The 21,531-nt window shown below is 26.1% G+C and overlaps 2 protein-coding genes across 3 annotated transcripts; both read left to right on the top strand.

Moving 5' to 3' along the window:
- The first annotated feature begins 301 nt into the window (after positions 1–301).
- Positions 302–1,246, top strand: LOC129988413 (protein lethal(2)essential for life-like). Its single transcript, XM_056096637.1, has one exon. It carries the CDS (start codon positions 477–479, stop codon positions 999–1,001), a length of 525 nt encoding a protein of 174 aa, XP_055952612.1. The 5' UTR covers positions 302–476; the 3' UTR covers positions 1,002–1,246.
- A 1,460-nt stretch (positions 1,247–2,706) lies between these two features.
- Positions 2,707–20,988, top strand: LOC129988899 (metallophosphoesterase 1 homolog). 2 transcript variants are annotated; one of them, XM_056097182.1, is made up of 8 exons: positions 2,707–3,145; positions 5,306–5,527; positions 6,989–7,151; positions 11,305–11,436; positions 14,402–14,521; positions 17,018–17,068; positions 17,336–17,510; positions 19,272–20,988. In XM_056097182.1, exons 1-8 carry the CDS (start codon positions 3,120–3,122, stop codon positions 19,469–19,471), a joined length of 1,089 nt encoding a protein of 362 aa, XP_055953157.1. In that variant the 5' UTR covers positions 2,707–3,119; the 3' UTR covers positions 19,472–20,988. The 2 variants fall into 2 exon arrangements, with proteins under 2 accessions (XP_055953157.1, XP_055953158.1); XM_056097183.1 differs by lacking the exon at positions 2,707–3,145 and adding an exon at positions 4,386–4,625.
- Positions 20,989–21,531: the final 543 nt, after the last annotated feature.

The following is a 21,531-nucleotide window of genomic DNA, read 5'->3' as shown; positions in this document are numbered from 1 at the left end:
ATTTTTTAAATCAAAAGTTATGTTTAACGATATAACCATAAAAAGCTAATTTTAAAATAAAATTCTGAAACTAGTTATTAAGGTATGATCATAACTATCATCAGATTTTCACATAAAAGACAAATAAAAATTGCTTCGTTCGATTAATTTTGTCAATTTTTTGAGCATGTGCAGTGATGCAACCTTTACTTCACTTACGAAGTGCAGAGTAAGAAAATAAATACCGATCAATCTAAGAGCGATAAATGGGTGAAAGTTGCACTCCCTCTATTGCTAACGAATTGGGATTTGCTTCACTTTTCCCGAAGCTACTAGAAAGCCGGTAAACGAATATAAATACCCTGCGGCGGAAAGTACTGTCAGTTTCAGAATTCGACTTAGCAAAGTGAAAGTTGAATTTGCGATCTTGTACAGCGACGTTCTCTAACTCTTGTGTCTCTCTGCGATTTAGCTTGAGTGTGTGCTAAAGGTTAAAAATGGCATTAAGAGCTCTCGTTCCATCTATCCTCGGTCGTGACTGGTGGAATACATGGGATTATCCCGAGAGGATTATGGACCAGTGTTTTGGGATGCAGTTGTTGGATGATGACTTGTTGCCTCCGCGAGTTTACCGAGGTTACCTAATCCATCCTCGCACACAAACTTCCATTGCCAATTCGGGACAGTCTGAAGTAAAGAACGATGACAAACAATTCCAAGTTGCTCTCAACGTCAAGCAGTTTAAACCTGAAGAAATTGAAGTGAAAATAGTTGACAACTGCATCGTCGTCCACGGCAAGCATGAAGAGAGAAATGATGAAAACGGTAGCTTTTCCGCTCGGGAATTTACTCGACGATATATGCTACCTCAGGCCTGTGAAGGTGATACCGTAACATCTAGTTTGAGTCCTGACGGCGTTCTCACCATCGTAGCACCAAAGAAGGCTATTGAAGCACCTCCTAAACAAGAACGTCAAGTTCCTGTGAGTGTGGAAGATTCCAAAACTAAAGAAGGCGAGTAAACTCTAATGCCTTTGTTCTGAACTGTAATAATCAATCGTAGAACTGAAACTGTTGAACAGGGATCATTACTCATACTTAAGCTCATGTGTTCCTATTGTGGACTGCTTTTTGAATCTAAATGGATGTATATGTAATGTAAATGCACATCTAAGCTTCATGTGAAAATCGTTTTTTGTATTATCTTGTCAAATAAGCAGCCTGTTATTTATTTTTTCTAATAAAAGTATTATTTGCATATTAAGTATGTATTTATGTGTCTTGTCACTTTTGTGCTTTAAAATAGAATATAATGGATACTTAATTAAAATAAATCAATGTTATAAATAAAAAAAAAATAGAAATTAATATCTATCTTTTAACATTCTCTTATTAATAAGAAATCACTTAAATTTTATATATATAAATTAAATAAGAATACTAACTTAGTACTTTATTTTTAATGTAGAGAAAGAAAACATAAATATATATCTTAATGTCAGAATTATAAAATTATTTTATTTTTTTAAAGCAGAATTTTTATTGACCGAGTTGTTTAATATTAATAAAACTAAACTTGGTAAGTATTTGATTTCTTAAAAGTATTGGATATAAATAAAATTTGTTATAAGTATAGCAAAAAATGTGTTTTATATATATAAAATTATTAAAATATTCTTAGGAGTAGAATTTTTGATACATTAAAAATAAGATTAAGAAATTTTAAGCAATATTAAAAAAATATTTTTAATATTCTATTTTCTTGTGTTGTCTTCATAAAAGAAATTCTGAAACGGTTTAAAATCTGTTTTTATAAAAATATACCTGTAAAACTGATTCACATATATTTTAATAATATATCAATTATATAAATAGAATTTCTGTTGCACATATTTTTTTAATTGTATCTGATATGACCAGTTTTAAAGTGTAGTGTTGAAAAAGAATGAAAATATAGTTCATCATTACTGCTACTGTCAACCAGGAATTGAATTGCAATTAAATAGGATTATAGTTAATACATACTATCTTATTTAATTTGATAATATTCTGATTTTGCAAATATTATATGCATCATAAAAAATTAAACTTTAATGTTAAAATGTGATCTAATGCGGATTAAATCCAAACAAATTAAGCTATGCATGATAACAATATTAATCTTTTCCCTACAATATATGAACAAAAGGAATGAAGATGTGTTCTCCGGCGTATGCTCCACAATCGTAGTTTTTAGCTTTTGCCGGGTTAACAATAATCGAAATTCACGAATACCACAATAGTTGCTTAATCTATATCTGATGCCACCAAAGTGCCTAGGTTATCTTTAAACAAAAACACGAATACCACAATAGTCGTTTAAACTGTATCTGACGCTACCAAGGTTATAAACAAAACTGTTTTGTTTGTTTGTTTGAATGAGGGGGATTTAGGGATTTTTAGCTACAAAGGCTGTCATCCCAATAAACAACTTTTGGTTACTTTGATGTTTGTAAACATTTAGTACACTATTGCCAGATATTTTAGCTTAATATTTTTAGCCTGTAATATAATTTTTTTTTATTTAATCAAAATCTTGAAAAATGGAATAAATTGCAGATTTATTTCTCCGAATCATACTGTCTTGGTTTTAATTAAAAAGATAAATAATTGAATTTAGTAAAAAAAAAATCAGTCTAGTGATGAAATTTGAATGAAGTGGCAACATTGTGCAAGGTAAATAAACAATATGATTGAAGTTGTTTCTATCTGTGAAATGTAAATTCAAATTAAAGAAATCATAACGGTGAAATTTCGCTATAGGAAGCGTATCTAAATTGAGAATTATTTTCATTTCAATAGATACTATAAGCTAAACAACTGATCTGAATAATTATAAAGAATTAAAATAGCTTATATAGGATATTTAATAATGAACGCACTACAGTTCCGATAATAGATTTTGGAAAGGACGTAGATTATTTTTAGATATAAATACTATCTGTAATTTCATTTTAGAGAATTAATTTATTGCCGATTGTGCCTTTTGAAGAAATGTTCATGTACAAAAACGTCTCATGCCCGCCCTTGATTAATCGAAATCATTCTCTATACGTATGAAAATTTCAAACTATTATGAAATGCTTTTCTAAAGATTGGAAATGATTGTACTGTTCAAGAAATCGAGGTAAATTTTCATACCACTTTTTTTTTTCTTTTTACGAATGTTTTAAAAAGTGTTGTTCAAATAAGTTTTTAATTACTATATGGAAAGCATTATTTTTACAATCACAATGTCAGAATTAACTTTAATATTTTCGTTATTAATTTTCTTATAAATATTAATACAGTATGCAGAATTTGATTCATTATCTGCTTTTGATTCACAATTTTCTTTTTCTTTTAGGACTTTAGAATTTACAGTACTCATGTGTTACTGTAAATATTCCCACACCTTTTTTTTTATAAAGGGAAAATGAATAAAATATATGTTTAATCGCATAATTACGCTAAAAAAGCAATTCGAGTTTAATTCCTTTTCTATATTTCTTTTATTTTCTTTATTATATAAATTTAACTGTGTTATTAACTATTCTCATCCTCAATTATAAATTATACTTTGAAATTTGATATATAATTTTTTATACATATATTCTAGATTTTAATTAATTGGGACTATATTTTGAAATTCATAAATTATAGATAAAATAATATTAATATGCTATTAAGTTCGAGTTAAAAGGCATTATATTGAATATATGATGATAAGGAAAAATCATATTTATTTTTGTAAATTAATTCTGATTATTATAATTAAAAAATTATTATGAATTATTAATGATAAAAATCCATTTTTTAAAATACATCGAATAGCAAAAACAATTTGATTCTAATTTTTCTATATCTTTGCGATACAATTTTTGCTGAACTTGTATAGTAAAACCTCTTTTAACAAGCATAATCCAGTATCTAATCTTACCCGCAATTGTTAAATGAAACGATTTTTTTTTCAATAGAAATCCATGTAATAGAGGATTGTGTATTCCATTCGAAAAAAAAAAATATTCAAAAAATTTTTTAAAAATGTATTCTATTATTTATAATGTGTGCAAGAAACAAGAAATATAATGTAATGTGTAGCAAGAAAATTGTTTAGACATTCTCTTTGGCTACACTTCAAAATTTGGTAGAAACAGCATTATCATTGTTTGAAACTTTATCATTAATTAAGCGTACACAGCTACTGCCTTATCAGGGTAATACTTCTCAATATACGATGTAATAATTTTCTCATATTTCATTGGAAGGTTGTTGCTCTGTTCCATCTATTTCTTCATTTCTTGAGTCAATTCTCTTCCAAATCCAAGCTTACTACTGTAACACAGAATGCAGCTCTGTAAGTTGTTCAGTAGTTTTATGTTCTTTCATCAGCTCATCAATATCATTGCTGTCTACCTCTGATACCATAATCTTGCCTCAGACTTGCTCAACTTCTTCCATGTAGATATAAGGGTTTTCTTGAAGCAAGTACACAATACAGAATAATATAGGCCAATCCGCTATGTGACGTCATGATGTCTCTTTGCCTCTTGTTCTCTGAAACATCACTGACTAAGCGAGTCACTTTTTTACATCCTGGTGTGCTTATTATGCGAGATGCTTGTTAAGTGAGGTTGACTGTATATTAATGAATAATTTTCAAATAAGTTTCTTTATTTTGTTGCAATTAAAGAGTTTAAGTAGAAAACTGTGATAACGAATCTTATCTATTCAAATATTTTTCTTCTAAAGAAAATAAATTTTATCCAAAAATTATCTGTGAATAAAATTGTAAAAATTAGTTTATTTTGCATCTTTTTATATTGATGTCATATTCTGTACTGTTGGCATTGCTTCTGTAATGAATATATATATATATATATATATATATATATTAAATGTATTTTTATTAGTATTAACTTTCTTTCCTTTTTTTTTCTATATTACTATTAGTTTTGTATTATTATATGTTAATATTCACATTAACAGTAATATCTTTTGTTTATTAGAACAACCATGTATTTTGATGCTACAATTTATTTTTTAGTATGCCATAGATAAGTATAATAATAAATGATATTTATAAAATCAATAGACTTGTGTAAAATTTTTACACATTAAATGTTTTTCTCCTTGTTTCTATCCCCTCAAAACAATGCACTTTTACTCAAACTGTGTTATTTCATAAATTGACAGAAAATTCTATTAACTGATAATTTGTTTATTATTGTAGGCCTTGTATTAATTGGTAAAAAGAATGTTAACAGAAATAATGCATAGGATTATTATTTTATTTTGTACTTTTCAGATGCACTGTGAAATTTACTTTTCTCATAATACTACTTGTGGTTATAATAGTTGAATGGCTGGAATATTCATTTACTCCTTTATTGTTTTGGCCAAAGTTATCTCATCTTTTCACTTCTCATAATTCCATTAAGCTGCTGATTGTTGGAGATCCTCAGTTAATTGGATATCGCAATTCCGCTCCTGGCTTATTTGGTAGCATAATTCGCTGGGATGCCGATAAGTAAGTTTATATATGCTGATTGTTATTGGAACATTGTTTAAAGTTTATTTGGTTTAAAATTTTTATTATTCAATAAATATAGCAAATATATTGAAATTTAAAATTCAGTTAATGTAATAAATTCTCAAATGTACAAAGTCTGTCTCTAAATCTGCATTACTAAAGCTGTTTTTTCCCCCCTTGTAATCTTATTAAAAATAATATTTTTAATAATATTATTATAAAAATTATATTTATTCTATTTAATGGGCTTCATGTTTTCAAGATGAAATTTCATTAATAATTTTCCCCTCATTTGTGATATTGTAGAATTTTAAAATTTGTTCTCTTGTATATTCTTGATTCTCACTTTTTATTATAATACTTTTAAAATTTAAATATTAGTAATAATTATATAAATTAAAATAAAAAATGATCTAATTACATTCTACATATGGGAAGTGCAATGTTCTTTTAAATTTTAGCAAAAACTAATTTTAAATGTTTGCAATATTTGTACTAATGGATTATAAATTAGTTAGAAAGTAATTAAAATTTAAAAAAATTTGGTATACTAAGAAAAGTGTTATCTTAAAATATTTTAAAATTAATTTATTTTTATCTGTGATATTAATAATAAACTCTCAAACAGCTGAAATAAATATGATTTAATATCATTCTTAATTAGTAGGCATGTTTGTTATATTGCTATTATTGGAAGTGGGCTATGCCCTCTGAACATTCAATGTAATCATTAATTTATAATGATATATTAAAAATATATAAATATTATTATATTAAAAATAAATAAATATTATTATTAAATAATAATATTATATTTCTTTTTAATATAATATTATTATTTAATAATAATATTTTATTAAAAATAATAAAATATTATTTTTAAAATTTACAAAGCATAATTAATTTGCATAAAATTAATAAATTATTGAAAGTTGTTGATTTAATAAAGAATATTTGCATATTATGTTACAATTTCTCTTCATATTAAAAGGTAAGTTTTTAGATAGGAAAACTGTTAAACATTGTGGCTAAAATTCAGGTTTCTCCTATTCCTTTTTCCCTCCCCAATATTTTAAAAACTCAAAAAAAAAAAAGAAAAAAGAAAAATGTCCAAATTGCAAGTTTTATTTTCATAATAATTTTGTTTTTAATACATTTTTCAATTGACATTTAATGTAGATTTCTAAGTTTTTATTATTTCTTAAGCTGCATTAAATTTTTGGTACAGTTAAATATTAGATTGAAGTATAGATTATTATAAGCTGTAATTATTGCCTGGAACTTTCTAAATATAATTTTTTCAATGCAAAATCTATGAAGTAATATAGAAAATATTATTTTTATCATAATTAGTTCACTTTGCTATATATACTTAGGTATATAATATTTTATACATATTATTTTATATATTTTTATCCATCCACTGCATATATCATAATTTCAACTGTTATTTTACAGATATGTCAGAAAAACATTTGCTCTAGCATACAATTATGTTAACCCAGACATTGTTGTGTTCCTTGGAGATAATTTAGATGAAGGAGAAATTGCAACTGAAGAGGAGTTTATTATCTATTTTAAAAGGTTTTGTGATATTTTCAAAGAAGTTGATTTTAATAAGGTACAAACTATTTATACATAGATGTGCTTTTATAATACTTGCTAAATAAATTTAAGTGCAGTTTTATTAACAAGGTGCCAGGCAAAAATCTGCCAAATCTTAACAATAACAATTGGTACCCTTCTAATGGTATAAACCAAAATTCAAGATTGATAACAGTAAAGGCCAAGTTAGCAGAATAAAATTTAAATTTTGGTTGTTCCAAACAGTTATTGAAATTAGTTTAAGTAATGTTCATTTGGGAAATGCATAATTTTTTTATGGAAACAATATAAATACTTAAATTTTATTTAGGAAAATGTATAAATTTTATTTAAGAGTAAATTTTAATATTTACTACATTTTTTTAGTTATTAAAAAAATTATGTGGCTTTGCAGTAACATTGATTTAAAATGAGCTTAGATTTTGTTTTGGAATTTTCAATTTGCCATAAAGAGTTAGCATTATCTTTTTCCTTCAATTTCACATCATTATTTTCCTAAGAATTATTGAGAAAACAGTTAGTCTTTTCCCTTGATTACAAGTTTAAAACACTCTGCCTTTAATTTTTTTTTTTTTTTTTTTTTTTTTCATTTTTACCAATGATATTTTAGCTCACTTATTATTCAGGGGTGTTTGTGCTCCGGGGAAACCCCGGAATTCCGGGGATTTTGAACTTTGATACCCGGAAATTCCGGGGATCGTCGTTCAAAAGGAAGTAGGAATAATAATGAATTATTTATTTTGATCTGGGTAATTTTGTTTGCTTTGAAAGCAGAAAACGAAAGGTCAGTGTGTGTGGTGAAAACTTTTCCTTTCTTTCTCCAAAGGCAATGATAATGCGTGAAAAGGGGGGAAAAACTTCTTTTTTGTTCTTTCCTTATTGCGAGTTATGACTCATTCCCCCGGTTCTCGGACATTCTCTTCTGGATTCTTTTCGGCAAGTAGGCGCGGCAGAAAAAAAAGGGAGAGACTTTGTTCGACCAGATGTGCGATAACGTGACTCTGGGTTCAAAGGTCTTATCTCTCCTGGCGTGGCACCAATAAGTAGAGAAGGGGGATTTTTGGCCGTATTAGCTATTTGTCATTGATCGCTTCGCAACTTTTTTTCCTCCGTTGTGTAAAATTTTCGTTTAATTTATTGATGCACGTGTACATTTTTCGTTTCGCTTATTGAAATATTTTTTTAATTTATGTACGCAAGAGAATTTCACTGTGAAATTTCAGCATATGAAACAGAAATTACCCCTTAAAAATTCATATCTAATTAGTTTTACAGCATTAGATCCAGAGCTAAGAGGTAAAACCAGTACAATATTAGTTTTTGAAAATAGGTGGACCATAGGTGGATGTACATTTGACCATAGGTGGATGTACATTTTATGTGTTTTAGAAAGAATCAAAGATCTGTGGGATGCTCTTATTGCATTTTATTTTCTCTACTTGGATAAAACTGATAAAAGGGATTATTTTTCTTATGTTGAAACTGTATACAATAAAAGAAATATTTCTGCTGCTCAGAAAAAAATTGTTGAAGGGGTGTATTCTTGCTTGCATTCCCAACAACTCACAAAGGATGCTTTAGCTCGGAAAAAAAGAATACTAAATGGGTTATTGTTATGCAAAACAAAACTTTATTGCATATGGCATTATATTCAGCAGTATTACCATAGTTCAACACATATATTAAATTATTTGAAACAAAAAGACCAATGCTTCATTTAATACATTCCAGTATTTATAAATTGATGGCAAAATTTTTCTCTTTTTTTATGAAGCCAGAAAATATAGAGTGCACATCTTATAATGATTTATTAAAGGTTGATGTCACAAATCCAGAATTCCATCTACCTAGCAAAGTAATATTTACTGGTGCAGAAACTTCCACTCTCCTGAAGAAATTATCAAAAAATCATCCAATAGCAAAAGAATTCCAAATTTCTCTGATAAAAGCTTATACTAATACAGCACAGCATATGAAACAGAAATTACCCCTTAAAAATTCATATCTAATTAGTTTTACAGCATTAGATCCAGAGCTAAGAGGTAAAACTAGTACAAAATTAGCTTTTGAAAAATTATCTTTTATGTCCCATATTTTTAGTGATAATGAAAAGTCAAAAGTAGAAGATGAAATAAGGTTATACCAGAGTGATATTGATATCACCAGGGGTGTTTGTGCTCCGGGGAAACCCCGGAATTCCGGGTATCGTCGTTCAAAAGGAAGTAGGAATAATAATGAATTATTTATTTTGATCTGGATAATTTTGTTTGCTTTGAAAGCAGAAAACGCAAGGTCAGTGTGTATGGTGAAAACTTTTCCTTTCTTTCTCCAAAGGCAGTGATAATGCGTGAAAAGGGGGAAAAAACTTCTTTTTTGTTCCTTCCTTATTGCGAGTTATGACTCATTCCCCCGGTTCTCGGACATTCTCTTTTGGATTCTTTTCGGCAAGTAGGCGCGGCAGAAAAAAAAGGGAGAGACTTCGTTCGACCAGATGTGCGATCACGTGACTTGGGTTCAAAGGTCTTAATTTTGCAAAAAAAGTAATTCATTGAACTTTTATAATTAGGTCATTCAATACTTCATAATTGTAATTTTTCATTTCTCCCCCCCCCCTTCTCGAAACTCCAAAATGTCGGTAGTAAGTCCGTAAAAGTTTCAGGGGATTTTTTGGGGTCCCACAAACACCCCTGTATCACCAAAGAAATGCTCTACACATCTGATGAAAGTGGAAATCAAGTCAAGTGTACAATTGATAAATTTTGGTCTAAAGTTTTTAATTTAAAAGATGATTTCACAAATGATTATAAGTATCCTACATTGGCTAAATTGGTCAAAGCCTGCCTTAGCTGCTTCCATGGCCCATTAGTGGAAAGTGCATTCAACTTAATGGATACACTTGTCACTGACTATAGAACCTCTCTTAAGATTGATTCTCTAGATGCAGTGCAGACTATTAAATATGATTTAATGGCTTCTAAAGAAACCTCATGTGAAAAATATGGCTCAAAAAATCCAATGACTGATCCAATTCACAAAGATCTCTTACTGAATATGAACAGAAGTTGGAAAACATATCAAGAGGACTTAAAAACATGTATTTCAGATGAGTCACTTATAAAAGTCTCTGAAAAACCTTCTACATTAGCAGAAAAGCAAGCTGCTTCTACCTCTGCATGTGCTGTTCTCAAGGAAATTTCTTCAACTGTAAATGAGGAAAATGAAAGTCAACCTTCCTGCAATTATGAAGTTCATCACAAAAGAAAGACAAGCCTACAAACATCAGAAAATAAAAAAAAGCAGCAGAAATTAGATAATTTTTTTAAAAGAATTAATTCAGGTAATTTAAAATATTTGCATAAAATGTAGTAGTTTATATGTTTGAAAATTTATGGTTATTAATTTTGCAAAAAAAGTAATTCATTGAACTTTTATAATTAGGTCATTCAATACTTCATAATTGTAATTTTTCATTTCTCCCCCCCCCCTTCTCGAAACTCCAAAATGCCGGTAGTAAGTCCGTAAAAGTTTCAGGGGATTTTTTGGGGTCCCACAAACACCCCTGTATTATTAAAGCATAAAAGATTATGCACTCTTATTTGAAAACTTTTTCTAACCTTCCAATTATTACTTTATTATTAACTCAATTTTTCTAAATATATTTTCCAGATGTGTTTTGGAATAAGAAGCATATGTCCTTTAAGAATCTCTCCCCCCTGTCCCCCCACAGATTTATGTTATAGTATTACTAAATGATTTATAAATTTTATTTTGGCTGTTGAATAATTTTTTGCAGTGTGTTTGTTTAATAAATATTAGATTAATAAAATTTGTATTGTCTATTTTTTTATAATTTCATTTTTACTAATCATGGAAAAAAGTAAATTTAGCAAACTTTTTTTTTAACTTTCTATATGATAAACAAAATCTATTTTTTTTAGATGTTAAATGAAGGTGTAAGCTAAAAAAACATGTTTTTGTTTTGTTCAATGATTGACATTATATTTTTTTTTATTAAGGATGTCTTTTTTTGAAGAAAAATTTCTTTCTTGCTTGAAATCATAGACTTTAAATTAATTATTTTATTATTATTAATTTTAATTGAAGTAACTCATTCTCGTTCTTGTTTCATTATAATTTGTGAATATTTATGTAATTCTTTTTGTTTTTAGGCTCTTATAGTTCCTGGTGATAATGACATTGGAGGAGAAGGTGCACCTCCCCAGCCGTTTTTTGTGAAGAGGTTTAATAGATATTTTCGAGATGATGTTTTTATTCGTTACCAATTCTTAGAATTTATAAAAGTAAGAAAGTTGTGTCTACATCATTAGTTTTTCTGAAATAATTTTTCAGCTGTACTAATAAGATAAAAGCATCTGTTATAAAAAGTTTTAAGGGTAAATTTATCACTTAGTATATTACTTTACTTAGTCTGAAAAATATTGCAGTTTTTATTTTTTCTGATTACTTATGCAATTAATTTTCAAAAATTAACAGTATAAATGTTTTAACTTTAAAAAAAAAAAAAAGAGATAGAGAGGATGAGAGAGATCATAGAACATTGTGTAATAAAACTGTAAAGTTGTTTATTCTAATATTTAATGATATAGAATGGCATTTTTTATATTTGTTGGAGTTCAAAAGAAAGTGATTAATTTATTAATTTTATGGAGTTATGAAATATTTATTGTTTTATATTCTTATTTCTAAATTTAAAATTATTTTCTCATTTTTAGCTAATGAAAAATTAATTATTCAATTAAATGCCATTAAATCATCATTATAATCTTTCTTATACTTCAGAATTCATGAACAGAATTTGAAATATTTATGACTTAGTAAATTCTTACTGCAAATATTAACGTATTTATCATATCACAATTTTAGTGTAAAAGAGTCTTTCATTTAAATTTTTATAGTTCATAAAATCAGCTATTTTAAAGAGTTATAAAATTTTATTACTTCTTTAAAATTTGCAGAACATTTGAAATAATTTTAACAATCCCAGAAAGCTAATTTTGTCACATTATTAATAGTTTTGAAAAGATTATACGAAATTAATTCAGTATTGTGAATATGTTTTTACAGTATGGAATATATTAATCAGTTAATTAAAATCTTCATTGACTAAGTAAAGCAAGTTGTTAAACTTTAAACCATTTTTTAAATAGCAAACCTCAAAACAATTTTCAAATTAAAGAGTTATTTTTTTTAATAGCATTAAGCTAAAGAAACTTTATTTTAATATATTTCTTTCCAATGTCTTAGCAATTTTTAAATTCATCTTGCTGTACAAACTTTGGGTGTCTTGTTGTTTGCTTGCACAGTTCCATACATGTTTAGTAAAAATGCAGTTTTGAATTAATAAATTTATTTTTTAGTTAATGATATAACAATTTCACTGATATCTTTCTTTTCCTTCTTGCTATTTGTGAGCAAAATTAAAAAATAAAATCTATTGCACAGTGGTTAGGATTTTTACACTGCATTTTTTAAAAATTTTATTTTATTTACTTTAATTTTGTTATTTAACCCTTATGGATTTCAGAATTCCATTCATAGATTTTACAATTCCAAACAAAGTGTGGCTTAAATTAGATTGATGTTTCTTTTCTATTTTAATTTAATGGCTCCTTTCTGACTTTTTTTTTGTACAGTAATTTAATTGATGAGTACACATTGGTTTTTGTTCTTTCAGCTGTTTAAGTATGTGCATTTCTTTTTGTGATTTACATTTTTGCTTTGATGTGTAGATTGCATTGATCTTTTTTTTACTATTATATTTTAAATAATTGTTTACAAAAATTTAATTGTTTTTTTTTTAATGAAATAATTTAAACATACTTCGAAACTATAGTATTTTTTTGTTTTATCTCTTTATAATAAGAAAGCTTTTTTTAAAAATGTTATAACAAAATTCAGTTTAAAACTTAATACGGATTTCCCTATTATGTTGTTTATATTTCAACAAAATGGATATATTTTTCTAATTTTCTGTAATGTTCTGGAATAATTGTTTTTTTTTAACTCTAAAATAGAATAAATTTTAATATCATGTTTTGTCTTTACTGGAATGCTGTCCTTATTAGTTACAAAAATTTTATGTTTCCAGTGCATTTAAAATATTACAAGCAATTAATTTGTATATTACCAGATTTGAATAATATATCCATCTTAAAAATACTCTTTGATACAGTTGAAGCAGTTTTCTTGCTAAGCTAGCACCATTAAGAGACTGGAATTATTATTGTATACAAATTATTTTTAAAAGAAGCAAGAAAATTTGTATTCTGTGTTGTATGGAAGTAGAAGTTGTAAAAATTCCAAATCATTTAATATACTGTTGGTTATTCTGAACATACTGTATTAATATAAATGTCTATGAAAACAAACAATTTTTATGTTATGTTTCTTTGATTAGACCATATTTGATTCCAATTTTATTTTTTAATTTGTTATTGTAGTAATATCATTAAGATTTTGTTTTATTGAAATATTTTAAGCATTTGACGAAACAAATATTTTTCCTTTAAATATTTTTTATTTTTATTTTTTAAAATTCATTTACATGTACTTAAAAATTTGTTCATTCTATGGAGATATGTGGTTTTTGTTGAAGCATGAAATCCATATTTTAAAAATAAAATATCTAATTTGATGATCATAAAACTTATTTCTATTCTATAGTTTAACAAGTTATTTTATAGAATAACAATTTACACTCCATTAACATAAAATTGCCAAAATGATTCATTTTGTTTGTTAATGCTATATTACAACATAAAATGATATTTTGATAGAAATCTTTTCAAATGTCTATTAAATTAGAAATTAAAAAAAAATCATATAAAATGCAATTTGTCAACAAATAACATGTTTTTAAAATAAAGTCTTAGGCAATTTTTGCCATTTTAATAATCCTTGTCATAACAAATAACATAATCTTTTTGAATTTAAAGCTTTAATTTCTTGATGTATAATTCAGCTAAATTGTTTATTTTAAACTTCATTATAAATCAATTTGTGGAATGATTATTATTTTTTAAATATATAGTTGAAGTGCAGAATTTAAACTTATTTTTAACTTGATCAGTTATTTCATGCAATAACTAAGTATTCTATAAAGTAACTGGATCACACTTTTTAGTAGTAACAGTGCTATTTTCAGCTCTAACATTTTCTATCAGTATATTATTTCTATAACAAAATATTAGTATAAAAAGCATTGAAAACAAATATTTCAATTTAATTATTCTGTTTCATTTTCAGATAAACTACATAACTCATTCCAGTAGCTATAGGATTGCACCAAATGTTTCAGAGTCTTCATTTAGAGTTGTACTGTCTCACATACCATTAACTCCAAAATACAGCTCATTTGTGAACAGGGTAATTGTTTTTATTACTTATTAGATTTAAATTAAATATGCATTAACTATGCCTAATTTCTGTTTTCATTGGGATTTAATTTCAAAGAATAAAATACTTGCACATTTGCACAAGCAAAGACCTTCCAAAATGTAATACATGTGAAATGATCATTTATATATATTGGGAACCATAAAATATGTGTAAAGTCACAATATTATTACATGGTAGGAAAATATTATTGAATTTCCTTTCTTCTGTTAATTATTTTTATAATAATAATTAGAAATTTCATTGTTTTGTTGCAAATTTATATGTATGTAATTATGAAGACATTTAAATTTCATGTTTTAGCAACATAATTTTATTTATTAGTTTGGCAGTCTTTCTCCTGTTTATATATCTTCATTCTGTTTGTGTTTTTGTATTAGATTCAAGGCCATCTTCTATTCATATTATATTATACTGTTTTGTTAAAAAAAATCTTTATAGAACTATTTATCACACTATACAGTTTTGTCTTATTTAGATTATGGTTAGGTTAGATTTATTTTGTAACTATTAATGAATTAAGTATTTTAGCTATTTTTCCAACTACCCATTTCTTAACAGATCCAGGTTTGATTAATCTTATTTAAAATTTAAATATTTTTTTATAGTCAGTCATGAAATTATTTTTTCTTCAGATTTAATTTAGTAGTTGTAGACTATATAGAGTACATTGATGAAATCTCATTTCTCTGTCCACATATTTCTTTCATGTCTTATATTTTGTACTGATACTTTCTTATTTATTTATTTACTAACTAATAAACTAAACTATTGCTTGGTATTCCTCAAAAAGGAATTTTTTCTTAAATTTAATTGAGAGAGTATTTATTTAAGGTACATGTAGACTGAGGAATATGATAAAGCCAGATGCAATTAAAAAGCTAAAATGAAATTTGAATTCACATGATTAGAAAATATTTAATTTTAAGAATGTGAAAAAATTATTGTATATATATATATATAATATATTTACAACGACTGAACAAGATACTATAACTCCTGGGGAGAAAACTATTAATAAATTTGTAGAATGGCTTTGTATAAGTTACTGTTTGTAGTTCATTTGTAATGGGCAAATACAACTTATGTACATACATTCCACAAAAAGATCATTAATTTAAAAAACTTATGCTTGGAGACAATAGCAACTTCTTTCCATGTACACCAAAATATTTGACAAAGATTCAAATGTAATCAGATACAGGGCTTAGATGGCTACCCAAAGAATTGTCCTTTGTTATCATGCTCATTAAATTAATCTTAGATAATTTAAGTAACATAAATTGGGGCATATTATTTTAATTTACAGTTTAATAATCAGGGAACACAGTTTGCACTATTGGATGAAGATGGTTGACCAGATTATGTCCTTAATAATCTTCTCTTGTAAACTAGCCAATATACGACAACAAGTAGACTAAATTCTAATGTGACATCACATCCCACATCATCATTGATACCCCGTAATATCTTGACAGTAAATTTGAGATAGTCAATATGATATGCTTCTCCTGACTTTTTCACACATAAACATGCTCATAGTTCTGGAATAATGTGAAAAGCAATTCATATTACTAGATCATAATCTTCTTTTATTACTGAATCTAATTTGTATGCTTCTGGCAACATTATCATCGTTTCAAGATAATGCAATCAATGATTTTGGAACAATAACTACACTGTGAATGTTTACCGTATGCACTTCATGTTAGATAGATTTTGATGATACAGTTTCCTGTAGATGTTCATGTTCATTTCATATTTTATCTGGGTTGCTCTTTTCTCCCACTTTCTGGTCACAGTCCTGTTCAAAGTTCTTATCTCTTTATTAATCAGCTTCCATTTTTGATAAAATTATGTTTGGCTAATAATGACTTTTACAATATGATATAAACTGTCATCAGTTGACATAGTACTGCTCCCACCTCTAAAAAGATTGGTAATTCTTGTTATTGCAGCTCTGACAACAACTTTCCCTAACAGCATCTCTTTTAAAATGCGAGTTCAAATATAATATCAGAATGTTATCATTAGTAGTAATTAATTGGTGTTGTGCGTTCTTTGCTTACTAGGTGATGCAGTTCAAATCTCATATTTTAATAAAAGGGGGGGGGTAAGATGTTTATATTTATTAAGAAGTTTTACAAATTATGATTGTGTAATTTTATACTGTACATTATACATGTATTAAGATGATTTTTTTAAACATTGATAATTAAAGAACATGTTTGGATCTCTTTTAACATGTAATTTTTAGGTTAAGGAAAGTAAAGAGTTTTATTTACTCTTTTTTTTTTTTTTTTTCTTTTTTTTTTTTTTTTTACTCACTTTTGTTTAGTCATAAACAGTTGGATAATGATTGCTAAATATCATAATTATTTTTTTAAAAATCATTGTATTCTTTGTTTAGCAGATTGCTTCAAATTAATATTGTTCTCATTATTTTATTTTTTATTTGTTTATTAGGTGATACCATATGTACAGCCTCATATTATTCTTTCAGCTCATGATCATAAGGTAGTTATGATATTGTAATTTAAATATTATCTTGGCAAATTTTTGATTGAAATTTTCATGAAACTGTTATTTTATATTAAAGAATGTGTTATTATTTTATGCATTTATTGATCTAGTGAAATTGATAGTTTACATATTTTTAAATTATAATGAGATGAAACAAATAATATTATTGCAGTTTTTATGTGAGATGTAACTAATTTTGTGGGTATTATTACTTGTTGATATTTTTTTATATAAATTTTTGTTTTTCTTCTTGAATTTTAGTCATTACACATTGTTGCTGAAAGAAAAACTGGAATCATTATCCAAACACCATCCATGGCAGATTTAACTTCATGCTCTTTTAACATCTCTGATTCCACCATTCATGAAATAATTGCTCCAACTTGTTCCTATAGAATGGGCACTAACAAAATGGGGTATGGTGTCTTAATAATAAGTAAGTATGAATAATCTTGTTTTATTTGAATACATCAAGTATTGCTGCAATGCAATAAAACTTCTAAAACTGGATTGTGATAAGTGAAATTCTTTGATAAGAAATATATTTCATGCAGCTGCAACTCTGGATTGTAAGTACTTTCTTTCAAAAGAAATAGATGAGGAAATTTTCCATATTATTGTAATGTTTGTTTTTTTAAATTGTGTAACATGAAGTTTATGTTTTAACTTTTTTTTAAATATAATCTAATTAATTTTTATGCATATTATTACTACTGTTTTTAATTGACATTAATGAATTGTAATTGATAATTTTTAAATGTAATTCTTTGATTTGGAATTTTTTGGGGTTAATTTTTTACTCTTTTTGTTTATGTTAAAGCATTATTTATCAATGAATAGTTGATGTTGTATAGGAAACACTAGATATAAAAAATGATATCATTTTCCTTTCCTTTTGAAAAAGCATTTTTTTTATTGCAGTCAAGCTATTGTTATTTTTATTTTAATTGGCTAGTTTCTCTTCAATATCATGCTTTTGTTTTGCATTTATTTATATATTCATTTTTTACTTTCTTAAATTAACTTCTGCTTATGTCTACTTTCACCAGTAAGGTTATTTTAAAAAAGAATAGGAATATCAGTCGGCTCTAAAATAATTGTAGTAGAGAAGTAGTTTTATCTTCAAAATTCTAGTAATTTGAATTCAGATTATTTACATTCCATAACCATGATTATTATAAGAAAGTAGTTTATATGAAGACCTCATTAACTATAAAATTGAAAGAAAGAGCTTGGAATATATTGATGTCAGATTTTATAGCTTAAAAACAAGAATTTCATATCTACTAAAATTTATTAGATAACAAATTGCTGACTCAGCATTATAAATGGGCTCACAAAATTATCTAAGGAGGGAATTAAAATTAGATTAGCATAATAAAAAAAATATAATAGATTTGTTTTGACATAGAATTGTAGAACCTAAAAATGAAATGTTACAAATACATGTAATAATATTAGTGAGGATAATTTGGAAAAGAGTTGTAATCTCAGTTGTCTTCGATTTTCTAAGCATATCTTTTCTTATTTCCAAATTCATTTTACAAATTGATGTTTCATATATATATATATATATATATTTATCATTATTAAAGATACTGCATAAAAGTAATGGTGTCCTCAAAAGATTAAAGTAACTTGTAGGTAAGAAGTGGAGGAGCTTCTGTCTTAAATATCATCTGGTATTATGAAATAAATTTAGTTATGTCTATTACATAAACATAGATATTGATAACAAATGTGTTCACATAAAGGAAAGAGAAATTAATGATGATAAATTTTATAACTTAGATGGCAAATCACTGATTCTGCATTTTAAAAGTTTTGGACAGAATTAATCGTGCATGGATTATAAAAATAAAGCAAAAATACTTGGATTTGTTTTGATGTTAAATAGTCCTGTAGGAAAATGATTTATCATGTATATAAATTATAGCGTTTTTTTTTAGTTGTGAGGAAAATTGATATATGAGTGTGTTCTTTCTTTTCCTTTCTCCTTTTAAGTTAGCTCAATGAATATGATGTTTTTGATAATATATCAGTTAATCAAAAATTGGCTTTTGCAACTTATTTTTTCACTTTTTTATGTGAAACAATTATTTAGAAATATTTAGAAACTTTATAGTAAAATATTCCATTGATTATATTATAATTGCTGTAATAATTTAATAATTTGGAATTTTTTGTTTTATTATAGATAAAAGTGGAGAAGTATCTTATAATGTATTGTGGCTGCCTTCAAGATTCCGTCAACTGTTCATTCTATTATTTGTTTTAATAATTATACTCATGTACTTACTTTTCTACATTTTGAGATGTTGTTTGCGAAAAAATAATGCCGTAAATCATGTTTACCCATATAATCTAAACAAATTTTATAGTCCTTCGAGCTTATAGATTTTTAATGAAAAGCAAAAGCTACTGCAGTGTTATTTACTTTCTATTTTTTAATTGTAACAGCTATGGGTTGATATTTTGATTCATGATATTTAATAGTGATCTGATAATGCTGATCATCTTGTTGTTACTTAGATTAGGATAGTTCTTTCTATGCATATGAAAACATTAGCTAATTTAATGATTAATTAAGTTTAATTGAATACTATTTCATTAATTTTTAAAAAATACTTTTTTAAGAAGTGATGAAAACAAGTGAACATTTTTAATATGAATACTTATTTTTCTTGTTATCAAACAAGGTATTAAGGATGACTTTGGTAGTAAGTTTACTGTTTGGCTAATTTATTATTCATTTTGTGAGAAATACCTCATGAAATAGGAATGTGTAATGTTTGTATCTATTTATTTATTGAAGAATTCATAATAATGCATGAATTTTTCAGCTGTGGTAAAATATTACTTCCCAAAACTCAAACCTGTATCTCACATTTCCAAATTTTCTTACCATATTGTGAGTACGTTTGAGCCTACCGATTTTTAATTTGTGTTGGTTCTTTGCCTATAGCAGAATTATTGAGAAAATTATAATCAAATATTTACAATTATGAAGCAAATCTAATTGTTGCAACTTACCATGTTTAGAATAATTTTATATTTATTGTCATTATTTGAATACTAGTCAAGATCTGTAAATATTTCAATTAACCAATATTTTGAATGAAAATACAACTGTTTCTCTATAATCTAACATTTCATCAATTCAGCCTCTCTGCAATTCGACGTTTTCTGAAGGGTGAGTGGGGAACTTTAAATTTACTATGTATTGATGCTGAGATGTTTAATTAAGTTTTGTAATCATTATTATATATAGAATAATTTTCTGTAAAAGTCTGTGCAATAAATATATGTTTCACCATTGAAAATCATTTTTTAAACAGACCTCTATTAATCCATTAGTTTCATGGTTTGATATCTGTTGTAGTACTGAGAGACTATTGTATTTCTTTTCTCATTAATATTTTTGAAAATTGTGAATAAGTATTTACATGTATAATGGGTATGATGATAGCCACCTATTTTAAGTCTATGTATTATTTGCGAAAGATTATTTATCTTAAATAACAATTAAAAAATAGCAGATGCATATATACTTGTTGAGCTAATGAAGCATTTATATTAGCGATGGTCACTATTCAGTTAAATAAATGTGAAAAATTTTTTAATACCTGCTTTTTACTAAGACATGCATTTAACATTTTTTTTTTTTTTTTTGCATTTTGCAGTTTAATCACCAGGATGCCAAATTCCATAAAACAATAACTAAAAAATATATGGAAATTATTTACATCAATCTATATTTTAATTTTAAAAGTTTTATGGCAACAAAAATTTATTTGTACTCTTGTTTTAAAGAGAATGCTTAAAGGAAGAAAATCACCTATGAAGCAGCAATTCTTCGATATTCTCTCAACAATGAGTGGTAATTATGTTGAAGCCTACTAATCCACAATTCCACAATATATATATATATATATATATATATATATATATATATAAAAAATATTTCTAAATAAAATACAATATTTTATTTTTTTTGTAAATTATGTTCAATAATTTAATTTTTATTTTTTTTAATCAAGAGATTAATCTATTGATATCCTGTATTATGTTTCCTCCTCATTCTGAATTTTTTTTTAACTTGTAAAAAAATTTTGTAAATTATGATTGGTTACATTCCAAAATTTGTTACTAAAGATGTATGAATACCAGTTACTTCATCGTACCTGCATCTACAGTAGATTTTTATTATTATTTTGGGTATGCTGTGTTTAAAATATATGGATGGCACACTTCAAAAATTTGAAAGTTACTAAAATGACATCAGATTTATTCCTCAAGAGCTTTGCATGGAAGCATTTGAAAGCTGATTTGTTTAAAATGTACCTTTCCCTCATGTTCATAAAGCCATTGAATAAAATTCTAGTCATTAAGGTCATTAGAAACCATGATTCATAATAAATGCCGAAGAATGTTTGAAGAGAGAACTTTTTGAACAA

This window comes from Argiope bruennichi, chromosome 10 (assembly GCF_947563725.1).
Source record: "Argiope bruennichi chromosome 10, qqArgBrue1.1, whole genome shotgun sequence".
NCBI classification, from domain to species: Eukaryota; Metazoa; Arthropoda; class Arachnida; order Araneae; family Araneidae; genus Argiope; species Argiope bruennichi.
This window is presented reverse-complemented; position numbering and strand designations above follow the sequence as displayed.